A 20,957-nucleotide genomic window follows, 5' to 3' on the forward strand; every position below is an offset into this window, starting at 1 on the left:
TGCCCCGAACGCGAGGGTCGGGGTGCATTACTGGAGAGGATGCCCGAGCTTGGTCGGGCGAGTCGGCGAATAAGGAGGGCACCCCGAGCTTGGTCGGGGCGCGTCGACGAATATTCGAGGTTGAAGGAGCTTTCGGTGGAGTCCGAGGTCGGGTTGGTTTTGGGCCAAGCCGAGGACACGTCCGGTTGGCGTTGGTGTCTGTTGGGCCGAAATTTGGTGGCCCTTTTGATGTGGGCTGGACGATCCATTTTGCCCCCCATCAATAGTCAAAGATAATATCATATTATTAAATTCATACTATATATAGATAAACATATATATATATACACACACATACATACATATATATACATACATACATACATATATATGTATATATATTATATATATGTATGTAATTACATATGTATGTGTATATATGTAGATATACATATACATACACATACATATATGTATATGTATGTATGTATATGTACATGTACATGTATATGTATATGTATAAAGTGGGGGGGGGGGGGGGGGGGGGGCAACATCAAGCTTGTGTCGGTCAATCCACTAGATGTATATTTTTCCCAAGGGGACGCATGAAAAAGGGCAACTTGCGCGTTTTCTTTACTAGAGAAGTTATTATTAACGGGGCCAGCCACTAATGTCACCCTGCGAAGATTAATCGTGGATTGAAAACAAAGTGCCAACTTCCCCATTTTATTTACTAGTGAGACAATTATGAGGGCTGCATCTACAAGACGAACTAAAACAATGACTTTTCTTTTAATAAATGTTGTGGTTCCTACGAAAGCTGCTTTCCGGAGTCTTGAGTACAAGAAGACATCTGAAACACTCCATAGCGACCGGTTCGGTAGACACGTGATTGGGATTCCTACCTACCCAAATACAAATTTTATGTGGTTCCATTGTCCCCTTGCCAACGAGCAGTCTCCATATTCCCATAGCTCAATCACTTACCTACTTCCTCTTCCTCTCCCAAGTCCCAAATCATTTAGAAGCTAAAAACTGAGCTCTTAGCTCTCCTGCCCAAACTAAAGTGGGTCCTCTTTGCTAAAAGGTATAGAAAAAAAGAACCAAAAAATATACACACCAGAGGTTACCTTGAGGAGGAGGCTCAGTCTCAAACTTCTTCCATTGGTTTGTTCCCTCTTCCGTTACTTTGCAGCAGCTGAGTCAGTTTATATACCATCAGAGTTTTCTGGTCTTCTTTAAGCATGAATAGAAGGGAGATTTGCAGGCTGGTATTCGTATTATTTCTGGGTCAGCTGGTATCTTTCTTCCTTGCAGTTGCAAGCTTCACTTCCTCTTACATAGCAGATCTGGGTAACTTATCAACTGAATATTATCTCTCTTAAATTTGGTTGCTTTAATGGTTTCTGGGTCTTTGAACTTCATGGATATTGTACATTTGAAGGTGCTGATGTACCGCTTACGCAGTCTTTCTTCACATATCTCTCCCTGGCTCTGGCCTATGGCGCTGTCCTCCTGTATCGGCGACAGAAGCTCCAGGTGAGCATCCAACCTATCACATTATCTCATTATGGTGGTAGAGAGGGAGGACTAAACTTTATTGTACGACTGCTGCAATTGCTGTTTGGAATTCAGAAGATTGAAGAAAGCTAATCTTGACGATTTTGATCTTCTAAATGTTTGGTCTTTTCCAGGTTCCATGGTATTGGTACATTGCCTTAGCCATTGTTGATGTACAGGGGAATTATTTGGGTATGTCTTTCTCCTTCTGAATTCTGTGTCATATACATTACATAGTTGCATTCGTACTACAAGTCAGAATATACAATCAGTTGCTATCATATTAATTTTTCATTATTGGAAATGGCTTTGTAAGAAAAATTGTGCATAGCCACTGTCACGCCCCAAACCCATCACTTGGGTCGACCACGTGACATGGCCACATAATCCCTAAAGTAAAACCCTAGAAATCATGTAAGGCCTAACAAGGTACAACATTCCCAAAAATGCCAAAATCCAAAATTAATGTAATTCAATCAAATCCAACTAAAATGTACTGATTTATTACATAATTTCAAATGTCCATAAATAAAAGATAAGCTACTTCAAACTATCTAGCAGTCTAACTCCAGATCGATCTCACTTCTTGTCCCATCCGACAGATTCTACGAATCCAGTGCTTCTGAAAAAGAAAGTAAGTATAGTATGAACTTTTCCAGCCCAGTAAGAATCTCAACAGCCACACACAGTAATAATAATAAAATAATCAAAGCATCAAATAAATGTCGTTTCATCATTTCAAAGGCTCAACAAACAACAAGTATATATATAACCATTTCATATACATAAATCCTTTTTTCACATTATGTGATCCATTCACGTATTACTCTGATTCCCAAGTTTTAAAAATTTATCACTTCTCGCTTTGGACTAACCAAGATTATGTCCCAGTCCAAGACTGCACAAATCCCACGCATAAGCTCGTAGCAGCTATCCCACGCGTAAGCCCGTGGAGGCTATCCTACGCATAAGCTCATAGAGGCTATCCCACGCATCAGCTCGTGGCAGCTATCCTACGCATAAGCTCGTAGAGGCTATTTCATGACAAGGTTAGTCCAACCCATTTTACATGTCTAGCTTTACATGTTTAATCACATTTCAATCACATCACGTATTTCCATAAATTTTCAAAAATATATTAATCCTTCCCAATTTAATTATTTCAATATTTTCATAATAAACACAATGCACACCTCGTATGTGTCATATCAGCTCATAAAACAAATAACAACATAATTATAAAATAAACCCAATGATACATCAAATATATGTATAGAGGTGCTCAGATGTAGGGATTCTTACAGAAATTTATAGACTGACTCAAATACGGATTCGAATCGCAACCTATGAGCTGGGATGCTGAGTACCCTGATCAAAACCTCCTGGCACCGCTGACTCTTCTCCTACAACATCAATTATAAATTACAACTAAATCATTTATTATTTAAATATTCTAACTATAATTCACATCTGCTATGAGATCCATCACCAAGTCTCCAAACATCTCAATCCCTTCGGATCTAGGGACAGTCGGGGTGGCCCGACTCTCACCCTTGTACCACCGGCCTATGTCGTCGCTAGCCGTGGCCGCAGCCACGCCGCGATGATGGTCGGTCCCGGTGAAGAGACCAAAAGAAGGGGTGGACGAGAGAGAAGGGGAGAAGACCCTTCTCTCTTCATGGATGGGAATATGTCTCCCATCCTTCACCTCTTAGTCCAAGGCAGTAGCCATGGTGGCTGCGCCTTTTCCTTCCCCAACCTGACAACTCGGCCACCACTGGCTAAACCATCGCCGGCCGCCACTGTTGCAGTCGCTGGCGATGGTGGCCGGCCAAGGGGGGAAGAGAAAAAAAGGTCTTTTCCTTTTCTTCTCTAAGAACCGGGGAACTCCCCTCCCCTCCACCATCATCACGGCTCCATGATGATGGTTCTGCCCCCCCACTCGACGGCATCTCGGCCACCACCGGCCGAACCATCGCCGGCCGCCACCGTTGCAGTCGTCGGCGATGGTGGCCAGCCAAGAGAGGGAGGAAGAAGTAGTCTCTTCCTCTTCTTCTCCCAAGAACCGGCAGACCTCCCCTCCCCTCCACCATCATCGACAGAAGGCCACCATGATAGTGGCTCGGCCCCCACCTGACGGCAACCCAAGTGGCCCACGACCGCCGTCGTCGCCGTCGGTGGCCAACCGACGAGAGGAAGAGGAGGAGAGGATGGGATCACGAGGAAGAAGACCTCGGATCCACCATCCCCCATTACCAACCAAACCCAGCAATCCCTCTCCGACCCTCATACAGACCCGATCAACCCCACCCGCCATGAATCCCGGCCAACCCGGCGGCCGGCGGCGGTGAGATCTGGAAGAGGGAGGCCGAAACAGGGGTATCTTGTTTTGGACTCTTCTCCAACGATTCACCGGCCAAAACCCCACCAACACGACCCAATAGTCTAGCAAATGCAGCGCAAAGGGAATGTGCCCCGCTTACCTCCGTCCATTGGGTGTTTCGGCGACCTTTTCGGTGAGAAATCGGAGGAGGAAGTCCGTGAGCAACCCAGGTCAATGCGCACGGCTCCAAGACCTTTTCACTCGATTTGTGAGGGGTCTTCGTTGAAGAGGGAAGGCTGATGGCTTCCACCGCCCCTTCTTCGGCGATCAACCTTCCCCGACGATTGGCCTCTTCTCCGGCGGCTACCCCCCCTCTTCCCGTTTATTCTCCCACGATCGTGCCTAGGGCACCATCGTAAATGGTGGATGGGCCCGGTCTTTTCGGGCCGGCCCGTCAACCATTTTTTTTTCGGGGTATTACATACTCTTCCCCTTAAAAAAATTTCGTCCTCGAAATTAACTTACTTGAAGCCTCAAACTTTAAAAATATGCATCCATTATATCATCCCGAGATCTCAAATAGTCTCCCTCTCGGAGTACCTACTCACAAGATTTTGACATACAAAAATCACAGCATCTCAAAACTTGATCCTTTCTATTTACCACAGGTAGTAAGTTTTTTTTTTTTTTTTGATCTCCTTCAAAAGAATTCCAAACTCCCAACATTGGATTAAAATGCCATAATTATATCCCAAGAAAATTAATTTCTCTTGATTCTATATTGAGATCATAATTGGCTTAACAGAAATAGGAGAAATCTTTAGTATCAAATGCTCTTAATATTCTATAATCATTTTTCTTTTCTTAACTTTTCCTATGATTAAATGATCAACCTTTATCCTAGGAAAACCGCAAACCTGTTCAAATAGGTATATTAACAATGTCAGAGCTAGGAGTCAAAGAACTATGTTAAATCATTCCAGGCCCAAGCTTAATCATAGAGCTATCAATCCGTTCACGCTAAATTTGAGATGCCCCAAAATTCTTCTTAGAATTCTCAAAAATAGGAGAGCCCATAACTACTTCCAGTAGGCAAAGAATCAACGACATTCCCCTCTACTAGAAAACTAACTCAAGTCTTCCATAATAATACCTTTCAGATCAAGGTATTATTATTATTTTTTTCCTAATCGGTTTCAAAATAACTCAAACCACTACACTTCCGTTGCGCACTCTGATCTAACTCATCAAATTCTCTAAAGTCACAAAATGATTTCTGACCAAAGTATCACTTTGCATCGAGACTAAGAAAATCCAAATTTTAAATTTCAAGTAGAACTAGAGCAAAGCCTCTAGATCTTTTTGTCCTCGATTTATATAGAGTATACTTATCATAACTAACCCCCAATCATTTAGTCAAGTTTAAGGTCACTACGTGATCTCCATAACCTTCTTAGAATCCAAAAATATCTAGGTTTAATTTAAAGGGGGTAATTCTTGTATTCCCTTAGCAATTTAATTAGAAAATCTACATCGATTTTTCTTCCAACAGAATTTACTTTAAATTCAATAGGTTAGAACTGTTGAACCAATATCACTATGAGTAGGAATTAACTCTATCAACCTCCAAATCCTTCTTCACCAAAATCCTTAATGTCTATGATCAATGCTACACATAATAACTCACATAAACATCTCAAAATCGAAATCTCTACTCAATATTGTATTTTACAATGACAAAGATTTCTGGTTAGATCATAAATCTAGACTTGAGTTCAAGTTAACACATCCAATAATCTCCAACAATTATAAAAAAAATTCAGGAGCCCAATCCAAATATACAAATTCAAATAATTAGAATATTCTACCAATTTGCATATTATATGGCCTTAAGAATTTAATCCACTAATAGAAATACACAAATTTACAATATTCAAACATATCAATTCCAAATATAATCCACATACAGATTTAACCTCGAAAAACATTCCTTTCAATATTATGAAATCTTCTTAGCTCACTCCAATACTAAATCAACGTACAAATCCCACTCTAATAATTAGCAGCAAAAACAAAAGTATGATCACATCAAAATCCATATCAAGTTTGAATTTTCAGGTCATTTAAATAATATCTAAACATCGTATAACCGATATGCCATTGTTGACCTTCCTACACTTATCTTAAGTCAAACCTCTCTTATCATGATCAAAGACAATTTATACTTTTTTTCTACACTCATCGAAAACCAAACCCGATGCATACATTTTATCACAATGCCCAGTGATCTTACACCTTAAGCACTGAATTTAATTGTTATGTTCCGAATGATCATAACCTTAAGCTATGATATATTTCTGTCACAATACCTAGTGATCTTAAACATATGCTCATATTTCAATTTTGTCACTATCCCCAGTGATCTTAAACCTCAAACTCTAATGCCACTAAGCCCACAGTCTCTAGTGGTCTTAAACCTTAGATTACAATATCATTCCTGTTACAATCTCAAGTGATTATAAACCAAGGCTCTGATAGTTTTCTTATCATAATTCCCTACTCACACTTACCTGAATCTAAACCTTAGGATACCTTAACCTTAAGCTCTGATACCAAATCTGTCAACGCCCCAAACCCATCACTCGGGTCGACCACGTGACACGGCCACATAATTCCTAATGTAAAACCCAAGAGATCATGTAAGGCCTAACAAGGTACAATATTCCCAAAAATGCCAAAATCAAAGATTAATGTAATTCAATCAAATCCAACTAAAATGTACTAATTTATTACATAATTTTAAATGTCCATAAATAAAAGATAAGCTACTTCTAACTATCTAGCAGTCTGACTCCAGATCGATCTTACTTCTTGTCCCACTCGACAGATTCTACGAATCCAGTGCCTCTGAAAAAGAAAGTAAGTATAGTATGAGCTTTTCCAGCCCAGTAAGAATCCCAACAGCCACACACAGTAATAATAATAAAATAATCAAAGCATCAAATAAATGTCATTTCATCATTTCAAAGGCTCAACAAACAACAAGTATATATATAACCATTTCATATACATAAATCCTTTTTCACATTATGTGATCCATTCACGTATTACTCTGATTCTCAAGTTTTAAAAATTTATCACTTCTGGCTTTGGACTAACCAAGATCATGTCCCAGTCCAAGACTGCACAAATTCCACGCATAAGCTCGTGGCAACTATCCCACACGTAAGCCCATGGAGGCTATCCTACGCATAAGCTCGTAGAGGTTATCCCACGCATCAACTCGTGGCAGCTATCCTACGCATAAGTTCGTAGAGGCTATTTCATGACAAGGTTAGTCCAACCCATTTTACATGTCTAGCTTTATGTGTTTAATCACATTTCAATCACATCACGTATTTCCATAAATTCTCAAAAATATATTAATCCTTCCTAATTTAATTATTTCAATATTTTCATAATAAGCACAATGCACACCTCGTATGTGTCATATCAGCTCATAAAACAAATAACAACATAATTATAAAATAAACCCAACGATAAATCAAATATATGCATAGAGGTGCTCAGATATAGGAATTCTTACAGGAATTTGTAGACTGACTAAAATACGGATTCGAATCGCAACCTATGAGCTGGGATGCTGAGTTCTCTAATCAAAACCTCCTGGAACCGCTGACTCTTCCCCTACAACATCAATTATAAATCACAACTAAATCATTTATTATTTAAATATTCTAAACTATAATTCACATATGCCATGGGGTGCATCACCAAGTCCCCAAACATCTCAATCCCTTCAGATCTAGGGACAGTCGGGGTGGCCCGACTCCCACCCTTGTACCACCGGCCTATGTCGTCGACAGCCGTGGCCGCAGCCACACCACGACAATGGTCGGTCCCGATGAAGAGACTAAAAAAAGGGGTGGAGAGAGAAGGGGAGAAGACCCTTCTCTCTTCACGGATGGGAATATGTCTCCCATCCTCCACCTCTTAGTCCAAGGCAGCAGCCATGGTGGCTGCGCCTTTTCCTTCCCCAACCCGACAACTCGGCCACCACTGGCTGAACCATCGCCGGCCGCCACTGTTGTAGTCGCCGGCGATGGTGGCCGGCCAAGGGGGGAAGACAAGAAGAGGTCTTTTCCTCTTCTTCTCTAATAACCGGGGAACTCCCCTCCCCTCCACCATCATCACAGCTCCATGATGATGGTTCTGCCCCCCCCCCCCCCACCCGACGGCATCTCGGCCACCACCGGTCGAACCATCGCCGGCTGCCACTGTTGCAGTCGCCGGCGATGGTGGCTGGCCAAGAGAGGGAGGAAGAAGTGGTCTCTTCCTCTTCTTCTCCCAAGAACCGGCAGACCTCCCCTCCCCTCCACCATCATCGACAGAAGGCCACCATGATGGTGGCTCAGTCCCCAACCGACGGCAACCCAAGTGGCCCATGACCGCCGTCGTCGCCGCCGGTGGCCAACTGACGAGAGGAAGAGGAGGAGAGGATGGCATCACGAGGAAGAAGACCTCGGATCCACCATCCCCCATCACCAACCAAACCCAGCAATCCCTCTCCGACCCTCACACAGACCCGATCAACCCCACCCGCCATGAATCCCGGCCAACCCGGCGGCCGATGGCGGTGAGATCTGAAAGAGGGAGGCCGAAACAGGGGTACCCTGTTTCGGACTCTTTTGCGATGATTCACCGGCCAAAACCCCACCAATACGACCCAATAGTCTAGCAAATGCAGCGCAAAAGGAATGTGCCCCGCTTACCTCTGTCCGTTGGGTGTTCCAACGAGAAATCGGAGGAGGAAGTCCGTGAGCAACCCGGGTGAACGCGCATGGCTCCAAGACCTCTTCACTCGATTTGTGAGGGGTCTTCGTTGAAGAGGGAAGGCTGATGGCTTCCACCGCCCCTTCTCCAGCGATCAACCTCCCCCGACGATCAGCCTCTTCTCCGGCGGCTAGCCCCCCTCTTCCCGTTTCTTCTCCCACAATCGTGCCTAGGGCACGATCGTAAATGGTGGATGAGCCCAGTCTTTTCGGGCCGGCCGTCAACCATTTTTTTTTTCCGGGGTATTACAGCCACATTGCACATTATCACAATACAAGATATTTTGGAACAATTATATTATAAGTTATTTTTAGTCATAAAAATAAGCTTAAGCTTAACGCAGAGATAGAATTTTTTGTTTATTTTTTAATTTTCAAGGCTTGATAGGTTGGAATCATTTTTAAAATATGCTAATTTCTTGCAAATGATCGAAATAAATAAATCTAAAAACCTAAAGAGAATAAGAGAGGTATGCCTTGAATGAGGAATGTAGGAATGCCACCCTAAGAATGAATTTGCCTCCCTCTCGTATGGGTATTCAACGATACTATCTATAAAGTATAGTAAACCCAACTTAGCTTGAATCCTTCTATCACAAGCACAATCTTATGGAGGTTTGACCTAAAGGATTTTTTCAGTTGCCTAGGAGGAGGAGAGTAGAGAGAGATGGAAAGGAAACCGTAGGAAAAACTGAGATAGAAGAAAAAAAAGCAGAACTCTTAAGAGAGAAGATAAGAAGCACTATTCGTGGAAGCTTTTTCTGAATTTGTGTTCGAGAACCTGGGACCTTTATAAAAGGCTCAATCCACGTAACCTTGGAAGGGCTCATAATGGCCTCAATGTCTCTCTTATAAAGGTTTTAAAGGCCCTATCAATGTTGGCACCTCAAAAAGGCTTGATAATGCCGATATTTTAAGCTTTATCATAAACATTATGGTATGTGAGTCAGCTTAAATTTTGAATTTAAAACTGATAACGATAGCATTTGAAATATGCAATGCTTACATTGGAAATGCAAGAGTTAAATACAAAATAAATATGGCTAGTAGTATGGCGAAAAACATTACCTGTGCGTGCATTTGAATCGCACATAGGCACATCACATCATGCACAAATGTCATGTTAGCATGCATGACCAGCCTAGCCAAGCGATTAAGCATGCGTGCATGTGTGGTCACTAGCCCAAAACCCAGGAGTCCTAATTAAGCCTCGAACTCTCATTAAATACAACCTTACTTGCATTTAAATATCCAATGTGGAATTATTCAAACTATGGATGTACAAAAATTCTAATTTTTTTTAAACAATACAAAATTGTTCTAACAAACCCTCACAAAAGGCAAAAAATATTTAAACTACTGAAAATATAATGAAGAAATTTTGGGCAACATATACTGCGTAATGGGTAAAAGTATCCAGTGGACTTGAATGCCACTTAGACTGATTGTATCCATCTAAAGGAGTTATAGTAGATTAGACTTTGAAAAAGATTCTTGTTTCAGATTTGTTACATATCACACACAACATGGATCAACTAGGTCTTAGTACGGTTAGGGCATAAGAATTACCTCGTGCTTATTATCTTGATTTTACATGAAAATCTATCAATGTTAGCTCAAACTCTAGTCATGATCTTTACAAGGGCTTTCACATAGGTAAGCCCTTCAAGAGTATTTACCTGGTACCCTGCAAACTTCTTGCCTAAAGCTTATTAAGGGTATAAATCAACCTTTTAGGATGGGAGAAGGTATTCTCCCAAAGTTGTTCTCTAGCATGATCACTTAATCAACCTCCTTTGTATCACATAGGACATTTTTTGTTGGATCTCCAGTCATAGATATTGGGTATTCATTGATGGTGACCACATGGTGGACCTAAGCCTCATCCCCCGTGAATCTAGGACTATGCTCCAAGATAAACCCTTGGTGAACTGATTTGCCAAGTTCTTATGTGACGATATGTTTCAAGAAAATTATGTTATTTTTTCCATGTTCTCATACATATTTGTGTCGAAGCTGCATGTGCTGGTTCATCTTCTTAATTGAACTCCTTTAGCTTATCAATTCAATTATTGTCTTATTGTCATCATGGTTTGTTGTAGCCTAAATTGATTTGGACACCAAAAGAAGCTTTGATGCCAAATCTTTCAATCCAATCTGCCTCTATACAGGTAGAATTCAAGGCATCCAACTCTGTCTCCATGATGCTCTAAGATATAATTGTTTGCTTGAAAGATTCCCAAGCTATGGTAGCACCTGCAAGAAGAAACAAGTGTTTGATGATTGATTTAAGATGCATCCTTGTATCCCTTGGCCATCTCAGGATATCTAGTGTAGCGAAGAGAAAAATTAAGGGTTCCCTTAAGATATCAAAATACTCTTGTTAGTGTGATTCAAAAAGATTGATTTGATTATGATTACATCTACTCAATCTTTATATAGTATAGGCAATATCAGATTTTATCCTATTTTTCATATATAGGAGTGATCCAATAAGTAGATAATATTTAGTCTGATCAGTGGGTTCACCTAATTTCTTCTTGTAGTGTACTAGGATCATAAGGAGTAGAAACTAGTTTTCAAATGAAAAAGTTAGTCTATTTAAACATTTTATTGATAGAATGATATAGGGAGAGAGTTCCTTCAGGGAATTTGATTAACTTCATTCCTAAGATCACATCAACTTCACCTAGATCTTTCATACCAAGGTTATTTGATAAAAAAGATTTGATCTCATATATGAGTTAAAGAGATGTTCCAAAGACAAGAATATCATCAATATATAAGCAAAACATTACACAATCACCATCAATAACTTTGAAATTAAAATATTTGTCATGATCATTGATAATGAAACTGAAAGATAGGATTGTCTTATCAAACTTTTATGTCACTATTTTGGAATCTGTTTCAATCATACAAAGACTTAACATTTACATACCTTATTTTCTTGCCCCTTTATGACACCTTCAGGCTATTCTAATATAGATCCCTTCTTCTAGATATCTATTTAGGAATATTGCCTTCACATTCATCTGATAAATAATTAGTTTATGGATGAAAGAAAAGGCAATAAGAGTTCTAGGAGTTGTAATTCTAGCAATAAAAAAAGGGTGTCAAAATAGTGTAGGCCCTTTTTTTGGTTATAACCCTTAGCTAGTAGCCTAACTTTATACATTTCTATAGCATCAAGTGTAATTGTCTTATGGAACACCCAAATACAACCTAACAACTTGCTTCTAGGCGATAGGCCATTTAGGATCTAAATTTGTTTTAATGAATTATATTGAACTCAAAATTGATGGCTTCCTGCCAAAAGGGAGTTTCGGGCAAAAAATCGGCTTCTAAAAGGTCAAAGGCTCATCCTCAATAAGGATAATAAAGTAGCCTTCACTAAGTTGTTTCCCTTTTCTTATGCCTCTTCTAAGTCTACAAGGTCCACTATCAAGTCTAGACCTTTTCACTTTTTAAATTCACAAGGAGGCTCAGATTCAATAAGATTAGGTTATAGGATATGGATGCTTTAGATGATATTGGATTAGAAATTTAATTTCTAATGGGAAAGATATTTTGGAAGTAACTTGTATCTGTAGTCTCAATAAGTGTAATATTTAATATATTACTTATCTTTGTGTTTATTCCTAGAAATCTATTGGTGTAACTATTCAAGAAATACTCTAAAAAATGGAACCTACTTTCTTTTTTCTAGGTTCATGTATTTTTTACGTCAGCTAGGCACCCCTATATATTGAGGTAATCTAGCTTTGGATTTCTACCTATCCAAAGCTTAAAAGGTAGCTTGCCTCCCACAAATTCTTGGGTGCTCTAGAATTGATTAGCATTAAGTTAATCATATCCATTAGGGTTTAGTTTTTTCATTCTACTATATTGTTGGACCAAAGTAAATAAAGAGGAGTGACCTCATAAATAATCTCATGATCCAAACAAAATATGGTCATTTTATTTGAGGTATACTCACCACCTCAAGCAAACCTAGTTCCTTTATAGATTTTTCACTATTTAAGTTTTTGCTTTAGCTATAAAGATCTTAAATCTATCTAGGACTTTATTCTTAGTTTTTATTAAAAATGTGTAACAATATTAGGAAAAGTTATCTATAAATGGTTACCTCTCCAAGTAGGTGACTTGGTAGAGTTATATGCCCAATGAACAAGAACATGAAGATTTGTACTTTTATGCATATACTTAAATGGTTTTTGAGTACTCTTGGCATGTTCATAGATTTCATGCTTAATCAAGATGTATTTTAGAAATAAGATTTAAGTTTGTCATGTGACCATCAAATTTCACATGACTAAGTCTTTTATGTCTGATATTAGAAGATACAAGATTGAGAAAAATAGAAGAATCTTTACTTATATTTTAAGAAAGTGTACTTAATTTGAACAAACCCTCATATGCAAACCCGTTTGTTACAAATTTGTTATTACCAGTGAGTACAAGTTTATTAGATCTTAAAATATGCTCATAACCCCTAGATACTAGAAAAGATCTGCTGATCAGATTTCCCATAATATTATGTAGATATAGCATTTTGTAAAGGACAAAGATTTTTTCTCAAGTTATTCTAGTTGTTCTTTTTCTAGCACTTGTGCTACTAAATTATTTTCAAGCATCACACCTCCTTCATATGATTCCTGAAAGGTGGAGAACTAGAAATGATCAAAACAACATAGAGGTTAGCTTTAAAATCAAGCCACCAATCACAATATGAATAGGTGAAGTTTACTAAAGGAGTTAGAGTATCTGACTTGAAAGAAGATTTGATACTACTTTCAACCATATCTTAAGGTTTGAGTTTACTCAAACCTTTTCTTAGTGGTCTAGTCTTCTTGTAGTAACAATCTTCCACCACATAATTGGTTTGCCCACACACAAAATAGGAGGCCTCCTTTTGATTCTTCGACCTCTAACTTGGATATGGTGGTTATGTTTGCTTTAAGTGATTTTAAATTTGAGAATGTTTGGAAGTTGGATTCTGGTTGGAGAATGTGGAGAGGCCCATAATAGCCTTCATGGCTTAAAATTGATGATAACAATAGTGTTTATGGGAGAGTCAAATACAAAACAAATCTAGCTGGGAGTGTAGCCAAAAATGTTAGCCATGTGCACTTTTGCATCGTACATGTCACGTCATGTACTTTTGCATCCAATGTGTGACTAATCAAACCATGAATCTTTAAAAATTTTGAACCTTTTCAAACATAAAACTATTCTAACATGATATGAATAAGTGGTTTTATCATCCTTTTGCTGCGTAATTGTCTGCAGCTGAATTATTTCACATTCATTTTTACAAAATTCAGAGATACAACAACTCTCTTTTTCTTTCTTTCTTTTTTTCCGGAAAAAATCTCTTGCTTGTTAAAAGTTAAAAGGAGGGTAATTTTATGCAACCCTGCATCATCCCCCAAAATTTGAATACTGGAATTGAGATCCAGCGTACGGAGGATTTGACGTTTTTTTCACACCAGTCCCTTGCATTGCCCTCATTTCTTCATGGATGAACCTAACTTTTGATTTTGAGGGACACTATTTTTTTTCTTTTCTTTTTTGCGGAAACAGATGGTTGATAGATTTCTAATACGGATACATCTAATAGAATTAGAAAATAATAAATTCTGGAGCGCTTTGGCAGCTCTTTTTCCCAACCCACATAGTGCCCCTCGAGTGATCGGCCACATACGAGGCCACCCAGTCCACGGCCCTATTTACTTCTCTGAAAATATGCTTAGCCCAAAAGGTCATTCCATCACTCATCATAGCCCAAATATTCCGAAGTTGGAGGTGGCCTATCCGCAGTTTTTTCTTTCAACACTTAGGAGCTGGTCCAGGAACCGTTGAGTGTGATATGAATTCCGCAACGTTAGTTGGCATCTTCGGTTCTTGATGAATTACTACTCCAAGTACCCCTCATGTGGCACATCATAAGGAAATGCCAGGCCAATCATTTTCCTCAAACTTGCAGCCATATGAACTCTGATCAGCAGTATCATGCCCCAATTGTTTATGTCTGCGAAATCCTCCGAGGATAGTGGAATTTGTCACTGAACATTTGCTATTTATCAATTAAGTTTTTTTTTTCAGCTGAAGGATATGATATACTGCAACAAATATCATGGACCTGTTGCACTAATACAAAATAGCATGACACCAATGCTTTTCAACTGAATGCATTTCCTGGATCAAAAATTGTGATATTTTTGCTCTAAATATCCTCTTGTTCGTCTTTCGGGTTTATGTTCACTTCTACTCATTCTTCTGCTTATGCTAATCATGACTAGGAAATGCTTGTCTATTGCTACTGATTGCTTCTATTTTTAAGTGTCCATGCTGATGATACCTGGTTTAAATGTTAATGTGGATACTGAGGGGCATGAATGCTCTGATGCAGTTATCAAGGCTTACCAGTACTCATCAATTACCAGTGTGACGCTGCTGGACTGTTGGACTATACCATGGGTTATAATCCTAACCTGGCTTGTGTTGGGAACACGGTATTCCCTGTGGCAGTTTTTGGGCGCTGCCATTTGTGTCGTAGGCCTTGGCTTGGTTCTTCTCTCAGATTCAACAGAGTCTAGTGGAGGTAATTGTTGCCCCACAAAAAGTTTAACAATGATTCTCCATGGAGCTCTGAAAGAGTATTTCAGCATAATACCTGTTACATTCCTTAGACAAGGGAAATCTTTTCGTGTTTACTAATCATTTGATATCTGAAAACATTTTCAATCTTTTATCTAAGGAGGTGCAACAAGTGGATAGGTCTACTGTGTGAGAGAGTTTTAGGTTCGATGGATATGTCTTAACACTAGTCTTACAACTTTGTTGCCTTGTAGATGCCAAGAAACCACTTTTGGGAGATGCGCTTGTTATTGCAGGGACATTTTGTTATGCATTTAGCAATGTTGGAGAGGTTAGTGAAGGCCTTGATAACGTTTTGACCCTCTCTGATTTCCATCACAGTTGCTATATTAGTTTTGTAATTTAGGGCAGTATGCTATCAGTTTGTGATTTTTCTAATGTTCTATTGTTTGTTGACACAGGAATTTTGTTGCAAAACGAAAGATCGAGTTGAAGTTGTAGCAATGCTTGGAGTTTTCGGGGTGCTAGTTAGTGCATGTGAGATGTATCCTTCTGGATTATCAAAACTGCATTTTTCTTCTTATTGTCACTTGCTAATCAGGAATCATTATGATTTATAAAATGCTCAGGTATATTTTGTTCTATGAGATCAAACTATAGAATGTGTATATAATGATGTTTTATGGTGTTGAGTTCTGCTTCTGTTGGCAATTCTTACCTTAGGATAACATCTTGCTCAAAAGCATGAAAGTAATTGATATTGTTTTCCTTCCATGACTCTCTTAGAGCTATTTTTGAGCGGAAGGATCTTGAAGCAGTCAAGTGGACTTCCACAATGGTAAATACTCTTCTAACTTTTGAAATTTTGCAATGACTGATGTCTTCTCACAAGCTGCATTTTACTCACCCTTATCTTTGCCAAAAAATGCTAGGATCCACTCAATTGAATTGCCTCTGTTATGTTGCAAAAAGAACCTACAGCGTGCCAATTTTCGAGAAATAGATACCGGCAAAGTTATATTTCCAATATTAGCTTATCGGCATCTAATAATAGTTTTCAAACATTATCTCTTTTTTTCAAAGAGAGTGAGAAAGAGAGAAAAGGAGGGAGACCCACCCGACTTTAATTACCGAAACCAAATACTTGGGGATAAACCATTCAAGATTTGAATCTGAAACCTCTGGTTGCTAAGCTAAAGGGTGTCACAATTGGGACAAGCCCCAATTCACTTTTCAAACACCACCTCTTGTGTCACTTTAGCAAATTAGTTTGGCCCCTAATGCTCTGCTTTCACCAACTGCTTTTATCATGTCACATTGATCAGTCTAGTTGGCAAGAATTAATACTAACAACTTCTTTATGGTTGTAGACATTCATTTATCTGTATCATATCAATAATAAAATATAGTCCTTGACTGTCCTTGAATGTAATACAAGATGCAAGGTTGGCAATCTCATCACAAGAGAAGGTAAATATTCATGTGCAACTATTTTGCAGAGAATATGGAAATCGACATGGAAACCAACCAGTGAGTATCTATACATAGCATGCTTGCTTGTAAATCTATGTCAAAATTCTTACATGACAACAAGAGTATCTAGAAGACACCCTTTCATGTGAGTGTGTGTGTGTGTGTGTGTGTGTGCATAAGAGCCTTAAAAAAGCAAATCATGGGAAATGATGGTTACTATCGTGCTGACTTCCCTGAATCCTTCGGCATACACTGTGTTCTTTCTTTCAAGTTCACCATGCAAAGATGTCCCCGAAATTTAAAAATGATATAAAGTATACAAAAGAAATGATAATGCGCTGGCATGACACAGAAATCTTTAACAAAAATTTTACGTACTAACCTGGAGGTTTCTTCTTGTGCTTTTTTTAGTTTGATATCATGCTGGATGTCAGACAAGAAGGAAGAGAACATTACATGTTGGCTGTGACTTTTCTTTGTTGAGTTTTTTTGTTTGATCCTCCTATCTGCCTCTTGTAACTTCAATAACTCAACACATGCAAAACAACAACCCTTGTACAATAATTTTTTTCTTTTATCAGGAACTGACTGTGGTGCTGTTTTATATTTGTCAGATATCTCTATTTTTTGGCTTCGCAGCAGCAACCTTTTTGTTCTATACTGTTGTCCCATTTGTCCTGAAGGTCAGATTCCTACATGCACATTTTAGTTAGACATTTTTTTACTCATGAAACACTTTAAATAGAGAATTTAGTTAGTATTACCAACAGTGTTGGTGAGGATTCCAAGTTGCCTATTCACTGGGCCAATCTTACAAGAGCTCTATTAACATCAAACATGAAGCAGAAAATTTTAGCAGCCACCGAAACAGTTTACAATTACGTAAGTCCATGGCCAAATGATAATCCGTTTTGGAAACTTTATTTTTGTCTCACATGCAGATGAGTGGAGCCACTTTATTCAATCTCTCCCTTCTCACATCTGACATGTGGGCAGTGGCCATTCGCGTCATCTTCTACCATCAACAGGTTGTCTCTTCCTTCCTTTGTTTTTTGCTCATGATAACAGCGTCTGCTATAGCTACATTGTGATGGCGAGTTTGCCAAATTTATTGCAGGTGGATTGGTTATACTATCTTGCATTTGTAGCTGTGGCCATTGGACTGATCATCTACTCATTGAAGTAAGTTCCACGAAACCCTTCCAAGTGATGATTAGCAGCTTTAATATTATACCTAAAACGTTTCCCCGGCCTTTTCTCAAGGCAATAGCATATCTGACACATTTGATGGAAATGAAAGTGAAACTTGCTCATCACAAGTTCTATATTTATCCTCCTTTGCTTTCAGTGGTGTATAGGCAATGTGTGGATCTAATAAGCCTCATTCTCCTCCTTTTTTGCTAGTGAGACTGGTATGCTCAATGCAACAGCTACCGGGAATGAGGAAGAAACTATTCAGTATGAACGACTCGCTCAAGAAAATTCGGCACCAGTGATGCTGTCTTGAAGAGGGTGCATCAAACAACACAAAGCTAATAAGTTGTTGAATCTACATAAAACTGTCAAAAGAATCTGAAAGGTTTATGAAGGTCACCAAGTTGCACCTAAATTCAATCCAGAACTGCTGCCTTCTTCGTAATGGTTCAGCCAAGAAGCTTTGTGTAAAGTAAAATCTCCCCCCACTCATTTTTGCATGCGAACAAATTGAACTCGTAATGCTTGAAACTGTTTGACAACTGCAACTCCAGCCGCATTTAGTATCTGGTTGGTTGTCCAATGTAACTGATATTTGTTAAGTAATAGATAAATGTTAGCGAAACCCAAAAAGGAAGAGATTTAGTGGATAGATGATTTTGGCATACACTTTTAACAAGCAAGAAATCAACTAGAGAACCCAGCTGATGTCATACTTATGAGAAATAGTTGATAGCAAATCAGTTATCCCCTAAATCTATTCCGTATTTAGATTCACCGAGAATCTTTTTAGGTAATAAGGGCCCTTCCAGAAAATTCGCTGCATCATCCTTGCAACAGAAGCCAGGGTCTGAATTGATAAAGAAACAGTGCAAAAAAAATTCTATGTAAAATTAAATGTTGATAGGATGAGTTGTCAAGCTAAGGTAATATGGTCGCAAAAATGCGATGGCCAAAATTGTGCGTGGAGGCTTCGTACCTAGACATCACAACCAACAGTGAATTCCTCCAGATTTCCGTTGTCACCAGTGTTTGGCATCTGTAGAATTAAAAAATGTACTTATAGAAATCCAGCCTCCTGGAAGCTGTCCTTAATTTCAGGCATTGACCACCTGCTCAAGCAAGATTGTGATCATTTAACTTTATTGATTTTTTATGTGAGAAGAAACCGAGCATCAATTTGTAATCTTTCCTATGGCTAATGCATCCAAAGAAGTTACGAAGTTAAGATTCCTGAGAAATGAAAATATGATGAATTAACAGCTCATGCTCTCAAACAACGCTATAATATCTATTGGATGTTGAGCATTCATTCCAAATTCAAAACTTAACTGGTACTTGTCGATGGTTTCTCTCTGAACTAGTTAAGAATGGAAGGTGTTGCAACCGATTTCGGGACATCGATGTGGATCGCTTTCGTAGACATGCGAGACAATAAACAAGGGTGAGAGCTCATTGAAATGGCTTTAGCCAGGCCTCCAATGCTTTAGACCCTACTTGGGGGAGCTATTGGCAATAAAGTTTTTGAAAGTAGCGCCGTTGGAAATAGAGCTTTCTAAAGTAGAACTTTTATAAAAAGTCGTTTGCTATTTGGTAACTATATATCACTTTAATATGTGTTTGGTAAACAAATTGAGAAAATACTTTTGGTATAACAAAATAACCATAAAAGACACTGCATAGTATTATACAACAGAGCATAATAAAATTTAATATGTATTAATACATAAATATATGATATAGTATAATATTATTGTAATGTAATATAATATTATTATAATATAGTACTATAACATTGTATACTATAACATAATTATTTAATCTAATATTAAATTATTTAACATAACATATCAATATATTATAATATAATATAATATAATATTATATTTATAGTATAATATAATAATAATGGTATAAAATATTATAATTATTAGCATAATTAATTTTTCAAAATATAACAAAATATTAAATTATTTAACATAATATATTAATGTATTATGATATAATGTAATATAATATTATATTTGCAGTCAAGGTTCGCCGTACCGGCGAGCACTGGTACCCATACGGTTTCGGTTCAGTACCAGCTTGAAACCAGTACCGAACCGGAGCCGCGCGCGGGCATAAAAAAAAGCAAAAAAAAAAAAAACAACGTGTCCACGCGTATCTTTGGATGCGCGCGGACGCGTCAAATGCCACAGAGTGGCATTTGCCACTCTGTGGCATTAAATGGCCCACGCAGGCTGGCAGCCCGCATGGGCACACTGCCCCATGCAGGGAACCGTGCGCGGGTGCGATTCCCTGCTGGAAAATCAGCCGCGGGCATGGTTCCTGTGCGGGGAATCGTGCGCTCTTCCTCGCACACGAGGCGCGCTGCCCCGTGCACCCACGCACGGGGAAAATGTGGTTGGACCGGTGCGAACCGAGCCCGGTTTGCACCGGTACGAGTACGAAATCAATCGATTCTGATCCAGTTTGGGTCAGAACCGTTTTTATACGCTGTATCGTACCGGTGCCCGTTGGCACCGGTTTAGCATACCTTGTTTGCATTATAATACAATAATAAAAGACTAAAATATTATAATTATTAGTGTAATTAATTTTTTAGAATTATAAAGGGACATTTAGTGTAATTGTTATATTTTATCACGGATATTTTGGTCAAAAAAATAGCTTTTCGACGGAGCCTAAAAGTGCTGTTTTGGAAAGCTCCAAAATGGAGCTTCTTTCAAAAAAATATTTTTAGCTTTTTGGAAAAGCTAAAACAGCTTTCCGAAATTTTTACCAAACATTCTTTTTTATTATAAAATATTTTTGGAGGGCCAAAAAGTGCTTTTGGCCCTCTAAAAGCTCCCCCAAACAGGGCCTAAGTCCAATTTTTTGGTGAAAATAAAGAAAGAAGAAAGAACAACAAAGAGATAGAGTCTCCTGTAATCCAGATGATTACCTTCCCCCCTCCTATCGAGGACCTTTGTACCTATTTATAGCTAGAG

General features: G+C 38.7%; 1 protein-coding gene across 1 annotated transcript; it reads left to right on the top strand.

Moving 5' to 3' along the window:
- The first annotated feature begins 928 nt into the window (after positions 1-928).
- LOC103720563 (uncharacterized) lies at positions 929-18,597 on the top strand. The gene is made up of 11 exons (XM_008810326.5): positions 929-1,332; positions 1,424-1,518; positions 1,674-1,731; positions 15,110-15,301; positions 15,552-15,628; positions 15,759-15,841; positions 16,084-16,135; positions 17,385-17,453; positions 17,712-17,798; positions 17,888-17,952; positions 18,175-18,597. The coding sequence occupies exons 1-11, from the start codon at positions 1,224-1,226 to the stop codon at positions 18,275-18,277; spliced, it is 990 nt and encodes a 329-aa protein (XP_008808548.1). The 5' UTR covers positions 929-1,223; the 3' UTR covers positions 18,278-18,597.
- Positions 18,598-20,957: the final 2,360 nt, after the last annotated feature.

This window comes from Phoenix dactylifera, chromosome 11 (genome assembly GCF_051530095.1).
Source record: "Phoenix dactylifera cultivar Ajwa chromosome 11, Ajwa_hap1_PhDact_Kaust_v1.1, whole genome shotgun sequence".
NCBI lineage: Eukaryota > Viridiplantae > Streptophyta > Magnoliopsida > Arecales > Arecaceae > Phoenix > Phoenix dactylifera.

Bases quoted from the DNA above. Each gene is read 5' to 3' on its own strand.
- LOC103720563 (XM_008810326.5), top strand. From the start codon at position 1,224: ATGAATAGAAGGGAGATTTGCAGGCTGGTATTCGTATTATTTCTGGGT. The intron at 16,136-17,384 runs GTAAATACTCTT...TATATTTGTCAG, and splicing joins TCAAGTGGACTTCCACAATG to ATATCTCTATTTTTTGGCTT. The intron at 17,454-17,711 runs GTCAGATTCCTA...TCTCACATGCAG, and splicing joins TTGTCCCATTTGTCCTGAAG to ATGAGTGGAGCCACTTTATT.